Here is a 9,656-nt window from a genome sequence, read left to right as displayed (position 1 = left end):
AGCCGAGCACGTGCCGGGTGGACGGCAGGCGGGGAGGAGGGACACAGAGGGTGGGTGCAGCCTGGCGGGGAGCCCTGGGGGACAGGGTAGCCAGGGTGCAGAGAGCCCGGGGGACAGGGTAGCCAGGGTGCAGAGAGCCCGGGGGCCAGGGTAGCCCCCAGCTCCTGCCCGCCACCCCAGCGTCAGGCGACCCTCAGCTCCCTCCTCCTGCTGGTCTCTCTTGTCTTGGCCACTGGTCCTGCAGGCTTACTGGAGGCCCCGCCCACTCTTCTTTCCTGAGCCCACCCCTCCTTCACCTGGCATCAGCTTCTTCTTTTTAGAACATACAGGTTTTCGTTTTCCACTCTCGGGCGAGAGGATTGCCTGAGCCCAGGAGTTTGAGACCAACCTGGGCAATATAGTGGGACCCCATCTCTGCAAAAAAAAAAAAAAAAAATTAGCCGGGTGTAGTGGCGTACACCTGTAGTCCTAGCTACTTGGGAGGCTGAGGTGGGAGGATCACCTGGGCCAGGAAGTCAAGGCTGCAGTGAGCCATGATTATGCCACTGTCCTCCAGCCTGGATGACAGAGTGAGACCCCGAATCAAAAAATAAAAATTACTAATAACAAAGCTATCTTGGACACTTAGGATTGGTTCTGTGCTAAACACTTCATTTTACATTCCCAGTTTATCATGACAACAACCTTCTGAGTCTTCACCACCTTTTTACAGATGGGGACACTCAGAGAGGTTAAGTAGATTACCCAAGGTTCCCCAGCACCTTCACCAAAAAAAAAAAAAAAAAAGATTACCCAAGGTCACACAGCTAGCTGTCAGAGTGGCCTTGGCCTTGACCCCTGACTTTGACTCCAAGTCCGTGTGTCTTGAGCCCCTTGCCTCACTTCAGATCCAAGCTGCTCCCAAGCAGAGGGCCTCCCTGAGTGCTAGAGTCAGCCTTCCCTGGGATGGAGCGTTTCATCGCCACCCCTTTCGCTATGTCTCCGGGCTGTTGGGCCCTGGGCAGGGGGCGAGCCACCAGGCCTGTGCTGTCTGCTCCTCCCGAAACACTTCCTTTACCTCCTCTGTGCCTGGCTGGGGGCTGGGGCCACAGACCAGACCCTGTCACCATTCTTGGGGCTCACCCCGTCTGGGGGTAAAGCACGGAGGGCAGATACAGTCTACTCTGCGTAGGGGCCACAAGCAAGCCCCCTTCAACGCAGGTGCTGACGGGATACCCCACAGAGCTGGACAAGCTGCAGAGTCTTGTGGCCAACTACTGCTCAGAGCTGTCAGATATGACGACCATGTCCCAAGATGCCATGATGATCACAGATGAGGTCAAGGTGGGTGCAGGTCCCAGGGTGGGGGGCCCTCCAGGGCTGGCTCTCCCAGACCTGTCTGGCCAGGGTCCATCGAGAGATGCCACGCCCACACTGCCTGCCATCTTTGGAGGGATCCAGCAGTGGAGAGAATTGGCCTGGCCAGGGCAGGGGTCACCCATTCACCAGTCTGTGTCAATGCCCCTTCAGCCTCTGGGCGTGCAGCAGGGACTGGACTGGCAGGCCTTGTCCAACAGTTCACAAAGAAATGCCACATGGTGGGGCATGTGGCTCACACCTATAATCCCAGCACTTTGGGATGCCAAGGTGAGGGGATTGCCTGAGCCCACAGGTTCAAGACCAGCATGGGCAACTTGGCGCGAACTCATCTCTACGATAAATCAAAAAATTAGTCAGGCGTGGTGGCGCGTGCCTGTAGTTCCAGCTACTTGGAAGGCTGAGGTGGAAGGATCGCCAGAGCCCAGCAGGTTGAGGCTGTGGTGGCTGTGAGCGTGCCACTGCACTCCAGCCTGGGTGACACAGTGAGACGGAAAGAAAGGAAGGAAGGAAGGAAAGGAAGGAAAAAGGAAGAAAGAAAGAAAGAAATGCCATACAACATGGTGGCTCACCCTGTCATCCCAGCACTTTGGGAGGCAGAGGCGAGAGAACTTCTTGAGCCCAGGTTCAAGACCAGCCTGGGCAACATGAAAGACCTCATCTCTACAAGCAACCAAAAGATTAGCTGGGCGTGGTGGTGCATGCCTATGGTTCCAGATAATTGGGAGGCTGAGGTGGAAGGATTGCCTGAGTCCAGGAGGTCGAGGCTGTGGGCAGTGACCATGAGCATGCCACTGCACTCCAGCCTGGGTGACAGTGAGACTCCTCCTCAAAAAGAAAGAAGGAAAGAGAGAGAGAGAGAGAAAGAAAGAAAGAAAGGGAGAGAGAGGGAAGGGGAAGGAAGGAAAGAAAGGAAAGAAAGAAAGAGAAAGAAAAGAGACTCCACACGACCTCGGACCAGCATGGTGGAGACACATGGGGGGCCGCAGGGGCCTGTCCTGGGGCCTGACCTGCCCAGGGAGGTCGAGGGTGGCTTTCCAAGGAGGCAGCGCCCGAGTGGGGCTCTGAGGAAATGACCCTGCAAAGGTCCAGTGGCCTGAGCGAGGGGGAGGAGCTGGGAGGGGCTTGGTGCACAGGGGCCATGGAGGAGGGGAAGAGAAAGCTGCAGGAGTCCCGCCCCCCGAGGGCCGATGAGGGCAGCGGGATTGGGGGGTCCCTGGAGGGAGGTGGAGTGGTGACCACATCTGTGCTTCAGAATGTGCTCTGGTTGGCTGGGCACGGGGGCACATGCCTATAGTCCCAGCACATTGGGGGGCCAAGGCAGGAAGACCACTAGCGCCCGGGAGTTGGAGACCAGCCTGGGCACCATAGTAAGATCCTGTCTCTACAACATTTAAAAAAAAATCAGCTGGGCTCGGTGGCTCAACCTGTCATCCCGTGCCTTTGGGAGGCTGAGGTGAGTGGATTGCCTGAGCCCGCGGGTTCGAGACCCGCCTGGGCAGCGAGACCTCATCTCTACAATAAATCAAAAAATTAGCTGGGCGTAGTAGCGCGCGCCTGTAATTCCGGCTACTTGGAAGGCTGAGGTGGAAGGATCGCCAAAGCCCAGCAGGTCGAGGCTGTGGAGGCCAGGAGCGGCCACTGCACTCCAGTCTGGGCGACAGAGTGAGACTCCGACTCAAAAAAAAAATCAGCCATGTGTGGTAGAGCACGCCTGTAGTCCTGGCTACCCAGGAGGCTGGGGAGGAAGGATTCCTTGAGCCCAGGAGTTCGAGGCTATGGTGAGCTGTGACCATGCCTCTGCACTTCAGTCTGGATGAGAGTGAGACCCTGATTCAAAAAGAAAGTACACCCTGGCTGCAGGGACAGGAGGGCGCCAGGCCAGAAACGCCAGTCCCTTGGGCAGGTTGGTGGCGGAGTGAAGGTGGCCAGAGGCCAGCTGAGTACAGCAGCCCTAGCAGAACTGACTAATCTTAAGAGGAATTTGGGGGGGATGGTGAGGGAGGGGGCAGTGTCTGGGATGTGTGGATGTGGTGAAGGGACACGGCTTCAACAACCAAAGCAGGACACGCTGGAAGAGAACAGCTTTGGGGGAACTTCATGCATTGGCTTTTGGCTACGTGGAGGTGGCAGGTGGCTGCTGGGGGCCGGGGACGGAGAGAAGGCCCTTGGGCGTGCGTGGCCAGGGCCGCCCCAGTTGAGGCTTAGGAGGAAAAGCTGGTGGCCTCGGACGCCACTCCTCGACTAGGAAGATGAGGACTGTCAGTCGCCCGCCGGCCTCAGCGCCGCCACAGGAGGCCTTGGTGAGACCGTCCCCCCCACTGGTGTCCCCAGAGGAACATGAGGCAGAGGCAGGCGTCCTTCATCGAGGAGCGCAGGGCCAGGGAGAACCGGCTCAACCAGCAGAAGAAGCTGATTGACAAGATCTGCACCAAAGAGACCAGTGAGAAGTACCGCCGGGTGAGCCCGCATACCCACAGGCCGCCAGCCCCTCGCAGGAGCCGGACATGGCTGGGCGCCTCTTGGGCACACCCTGCAGAGGACGCTGCTCAACTCTCCCTCCACCTCCTCCTCTCTGCAGGGCCAGACGGACTTGGACTTCCCCTCCAGGCTGATGAGCACAGAAACCCTGAAAGGCAAGTCTCTGTTCCCTGTCCCCTCTCCAGCCAGGGCCCAGGGAGGCCGCTCTCACTCGGGCCAGCGGCCAGGTCACCAGGAGGTCCAGTGTATCCTGTAGCTGCCCGGGTGAGGGGGACAGACGAGGCCCTGCTTCCCCCAGCCTTCCCTGCGGAAGCTGAGAGCCTGTTGCCAAAGGTGGCCACAGAGATGCTGTCCCTGGTAGCCCGGGTCCCTGGCTCAGAGACTCCTCCAGGGTGAGTTCCCTGTACCCCTGAGCTGTCGCTGGGATTCACCACTAGGCCCCACAGTGCCGCTGTTTCTTGTCTGCCCCGCGCAGGGGCTGCCCAGGGGCGTTCCTGAGGTGTGGACCAAGGAGGGCGCAAATGCAGGTGCAGGCAGCCTCCCTGACGGCTGAGTATGCACAGAGGCATCGGTGGCCTCACACAGAGCCCTTTTCCACTCCCCTCTGTGCTGCCAGTGAGGAAAAGAGAGGCGTCCAGAGCTGACATCGAATACCAGACGGACGTGACCGCTGTGGTAGAGAGGGTCAAGACGGCTGTGCAGTGCGCCCACCTCTGGGTAATGATCCCTGGCACCCCGGGGCATGGACGGAGGGTAGTGGGGTTGGGCCCAGGTCCACAGGCCCTCGGGAGTCGACGGAAAGCTGCAGCCTCCTTGGACGTCCAGGACCCTGCAGGGCTGGCCCAGGTCAGAGGGAGACTCGGGGCCTGCAAGGCCATGGGTGGGGGCTGGGGGACAGGGGTGCAGGGTGGGGTGAGGATGCCGTTACAGGGGTGGTGGGAGCCCGCTGGGGTGTGAGATCTGGACGTCAGTGGTATGTGTCTGCTGCTAGCTCTGGCCCCTTCCCACACCGACCGACTCACAGCAAGCAGTTATCCTTTTAATTCTTTTATTTGGTTTTTTCTTTTTGGGGTTGGAGTCTCACTCTGTGGCCCAGGCTGGAGTGCAGTGGCACGCTCACGGTCACGGCAGCTTCAACCTGCTGGGCTCAGGCGACCCTTCCCCTTTAGCCTCTCGAGTAGCTGGAGCTACAGGCAGGTGCTACCATGCCCAGCTAATTTTTTAATTTTTTTTTTTTTTGAGTTGAAGTCTCACTCTGTCGCCCAGACTGGAGTGCAGCGGCCACCGCAGCCTTGACCTACTGGGCTCAGATGATCCTTCCACCTTGGCATTCCAAGTAGCTGGAACTACAGGCACACACTGCCATGCCCGGCTAATTTTTTTGGTTTATTGTAGAGATGAGGTCTCATCAAGTTGCCCAGCCTGGTCTCAAACTTCTAGGCTCAGGCAACCCTCTCACCTCGGCTTCCCAAAGTGCTGGGATTATAGGCGTGAGCCCCTGCACCTGGCCTATTGTAAATTTTTTTTATAGAGATGAGGTCTTGCCATGTTGCCCAAGCTGGTCTCAAACTTCTGGGCTCAGGCAGTCCTCTAGCCTTGGCCTCCCAAAGTGCTGGGATTACAGGTGTGACCCTCTGTGTCCAGCATTGGGTTTATTATTATATTAGGCCTTGAGCATCCTTGGTCCTGACACAAGCTTGTCTGCTGTCAGTCAAGTGAGTCAATGTCCCTTGGTGATGGTCTCCTTGTCTCACTGTCTGCTGTGAGAGTCACATGCAATAACAGACACAAAGCGTTTCATCCCTGCCTGGTGTGGTGGCATGTGCCTGTTGTGCCCACTATTCGGGAGGCTGAGATGGGAGGATTGCTTGAGCTCAGGAAGTTGAGGCTGCAGTGAGCTATGATCATGCCACTGTACTCCAGCCTGGGGGACAGAGCAAGACCCTGTCTCCTAAAAAAATAAAATAAAAGACTTTTTGGCCCGTCACAGTGGCTCACACCTGTATTCTCAATGCTTTGGGAGGCTGAGGCAGGAGAATCACTTGAGTCCAGGAGTTCAAGACCAGCCTGGGCAGCATAGAGAGAACTTGTATCTACAAAAATTTTAAAAATTAGCCAGGTAGGGTGGCACATGCCTATAGTCCCAGCTACTTGGGAGGCTGAGGCAGAAGGATCACCTAAATCCAGAAGGTTGAGGCTGCAGTGATCATGACCATGCCACTGCATTCCAGCCTGGGTGACAGAGTGAGACCTCTACTCAGAAATTAAAATAAATAAATTAGCCAGATGTGGAGGCTTATGTAGTTCCAGCTACTCAGGAGGCTGAGGTGGGAGGATTGCTTGAGCCCAGGAGTTTGAGGCTACAGTGAGCTATGGTCACGCTACTGCACTCCAGCCTGGGCAACAGAGCAAGACCTTGTTTCTCTCCTTTTTTGAGTTGGAGTCTCACTCTGTTGCCCAGGCTGGAGTGCAGTTGCATGCTCACGGCCACCCCAGCATCGACCTGCTGGGTTCAGGAGATTCTTCCGCCTCAGCCTTCCAAGTCACTGGAACTACAGGCGAGCACTACCACGCCCGGCTAATTTTTGACTTTTTTTTTTTGAGTCAGAGTCTCACTCTGTCGCCCAGGCTGGAGTGCAGTGGCACACTCACGGCCACTGCAGCCTCAACCTACTGGGTTCAGATGATCCTTCCACCTTAGTCTTCCAAGTAACTGGAACTTCAGGCATGCACCACCACACCCAGCTAATTTTTATTGATTTATTGTAGAGATAAGTTCTCCTCAAGTTGCCTGGGTCTCAAACTCGTGAGCTCAGGCAATCCTCTCACCTCGGCCTCCCAAAGAACTGGGATTATAGGCATGAACCACCGCCCTTGTCTAATTTTTGATTTATTGTAGAGACAAGGTTTCGCCAAGTTACCTGGGCTGGTCTCGCACCCACAGGCTCAGGCCATCCACTCGCCTCGGTCTCCCAAAGTGTCGGGATGACAGGCTGAACCACTGAGCCCGGATGACCTTGAGCTCTTAGTAGAAAAAGAAACAAGCCTGGCTCGATGGCTCAACTTGTAATCCCAGCGCTTTGGGAGGCCGAGGTGAGTGGATGGCCTAAGCCCGCAGGTTCAAAACCCGCCTGGGCAACTTGGCGAGACCTCGTCTCTACAATAAATAAAAAATTAGTCGGGCGTGGTAGTCCCAGCATGCACCTGTAGTCCCAGCTACTTAGAAGGCTGAGGCAGAAGGATAGCCAGAGCCCAGCAGGTTGAGACTGTGGTGGCTGGGAGCAGCCACTGCACTCCAGTCTGGGTGACAGAGTGAGACTCCAATTCAAAAAAAAAGAAAGAAAGAAAGAAAAAGAAACAAGTGCTTCCCCCCGTGGCTGGCCCCTGGCAAGTCCTCACGGCCAGACAGCGGTTGGCATGATTACCGGCTTTGAGTGGTGAGAAGCCGCCCCAGCCACAGGAAGGACCCAGGAGAAACCGGCTCTGTGGCACCTCTCAGGCCTATGCCTGCTTCCCGGCAGGACATCGCCAGCCGGTTCCTGGCCCAGAAGAGCACGGAGGAAAGCCTGATACGGCAGATGGATGACGGAGTGGCGAGGCAGGCACAGCTGGAGGCCTTGACTGAGAGGCTGGAGCTGGAGGAGGCAGTGCTCAAGTTCCAGCAGGCACCCGGTTCCTTCAGGTGCCTGGGCCTTGGGAACCCTGGGCCCGTGGGCACCCTGCAGACGGCCTGGGGGCCCCCGCCTGCCCACCTCCGCGCTCCCCAGTCCCTGCCCTCAGCATAGCACCCACTTGGGGCCAGCCTCCCAAGCAGCCCACCATGGGCTCTGGGGTCTGTGTGCCCTCACGACTGCGGGCACTGTCCTCCGCAGCTTTCAGACCATGGAGAAGCAGCTGAGGGACGTGCTTGGAGAGGAACAGGAGTGGCTCCAGCTGGCCTACGCCAACATGGCCAAGAGCCAGCAGCTGCTGCTGGCCGTCCAGATGGGCATCAACAACCTCTACATCCGGCTCATGGGCATCTCCTCGCCCTTGGCCCAGGTGCTGGGAAGTGGCTGTGTGGGAGAGCTGCCCGCAGAGAGGGTCCCAGCGAGGGGCCGGAGGGGAGATGAGACCTTCCTCTCGGCCTGCAGAAAGACGCGGCACCCTCTGACATCCCTGACGTGTTCGGCAAGCTGGCGTTCTGTGCGGAGAAGCTCTCGTACCTGGCCGACGGGGTGCGGGCGATGACCAGGACGGAGGAGGTACCCCAGGGCTGGGAGGCACCTGCATAGATGGTCGTGGCCTTTTGTTTCCAGGTGGGGTGTGGCGTGACGCTCCCTGGACTCTTTGGGCCTACCACAGAAAAGCATTTCAGAGAGGCCACTATAGTGTTTTCTGGTTTTTGTTTTTGTTTTTTTGAGTTGGAGTCTCACTCTGTCACTCAGACTGGAGTGCAGTGGCCGCTCACAGTCACTGCAGCCTCGACCTGCTGGGCTCTGGCGATCCTTCTGCCTCAGCCTTCCAAGTAGCTGGAACTACAGGCACGCTACCATGCCCACATAGGTTTTGATTTATTGTAGAGATGAGGTCTCGCCAAGTTGCCCAGGTGGGTCTCAAACCCGTGGGCTCAGGCAGTCCTCTCGCCTCGGCCTCCCAAAGCACAGGATTACAGGCTGAGCCACCGAGCCTGGAAGGTTTTTGTTTTTTTGGTCAGGGTCTCACTTCATCGCCTAGGCTAGAGTGCAGTGTCATGATCATGGCTGCAGCAGTCTTGACCTTTTGGGCTCAGGCACCACCACACCTGGCTAATTTCTTTTTTTCTTTTTTTTTGAGTTGGAGTCTCACTCTGTCACCCAGACTGGAGTGCAGTGGCCGCTCCCGGCCACCACAGCCTCGACCTGCTGGGTTCCGGCGATCCTTCCGCTCAGCCTTCTAAGGAGCTGGAACTACAGGCGTGTGCTACCACGCTCGGCTCATTTTTGATTTATTGTAGAGATGAGATCTCGCCAAGTTGCACAGGCGGGTCTCGAACCCACGGGCTCAGGCAATCCACTCACCTCAGCCTCTCAATGTGTGGATTACTGTCTGAGCCACCGAGCCCGACTGTATTTTATTTTTTAAATGTGGGGTACATGTGAGGATTACCATGTAATTAAGTTGCATACAGGTATGGTTTGGACTTCAAGCAAGACTTCCCTCCCCATAGTAGTAGACATGGTACCCAATCGGTGGTGGGTACCCATTTCTCCCCACAATCCCTCTCTCCTTTAGCAGTGCCTGGTGTTGTTTGTGTTTGTGTGCCCAATGTTTAAGACCAGTTTATGTGCAAGAAAATGTGGGACATTATAGCACTCAGTAAATAATCTTTCAGTAACAGGACAGAATTGAAGAATAAAAACTGAAAGAGGCATGAGACTGGTTTCTAGTCTTACTTGCTAGAATTATGGTCTCCAGTTTCATTCATGTTTCTGCAAAGGACATGATTTTGTTCTTCTTTATGACTGTGTAGTATTCCATTGTGTCCATGGACCACATTTTCTTCATCCAGACCACTTTTGACGAGCATCTGGGTTGGCTCCATGTTTTTGCTATTGTGAGTAGTGCTGCAGTGAACATGTTTGTGCCGGTGTGTTTTTGGTAGAATGATTTATGTTTCTCTGAAAGTGAGCTTGCTGTTGCTCCATTTGTAGTGTTCTGAGAAAACACTACACTGCTTTCTGAAAAGGTTGAACCAGCTTAATTCCCTCAAACAGTGTAGATGCATTCTCTTTTCTCTGCAGCATCGCCAGCACCTGTTGCTTTTATACTTTTTAATATTATGTTGGCTCTGTTTAAAT

The 9,656-nt window shown here is 55.9% G+C and overlaps 1 protein-coding gene across 1 annotated transcript in view; it reads left to right on the top strand.

Moving 5' to 3' along the window:
* Positions 1–1,206: 1,206 nt before the first annotated feature.
* LOC103249286 (RAB, member RAS oncogene family like 6) overlaps positions 1,207–9,656 on the top strand; it is a gene marked incomplete at its 3' end in the record, with an annotated part of 35,406 nt that continues 26,956 nt past the window's right edge. Inside the window, exons 1-3 of the mRNA XM_021707491.1 lie at positions 1,207–1,323; positions 3,691–3,816; positions 3,938–3,992. Of these exons, the coding sequence (XP_021563166.1) occupies positions 1,276–1,323; positions 3,691–3,816; positions 3,938–3,992 (229 nt within the window). The remainder of the gene's footprint in view (positions 1,324–3,690; positions 3,817–3,937; positions 3,993–9,656) is intronic.

This window comes from Carlito syrichta, unplaced genomic scaffold, assembly GCF_000164805.1.
Source record: "Carlito syrichta isolate Samal-C Ts95f unplaced genomic scaffold, Tarsius_syrichta-2.0.1 Scaffold118224, whole genome shotgun sequence".
Classification (NCBI taxonomy): Eukaryota; Metazoa; Chordata; class Mammalia; order Primates; family Tarsiidae; genus Carlito; species Carlito syrichta.
This window is presented reverse-complemented; position numbering and strand designations above follow the sequence as displayed.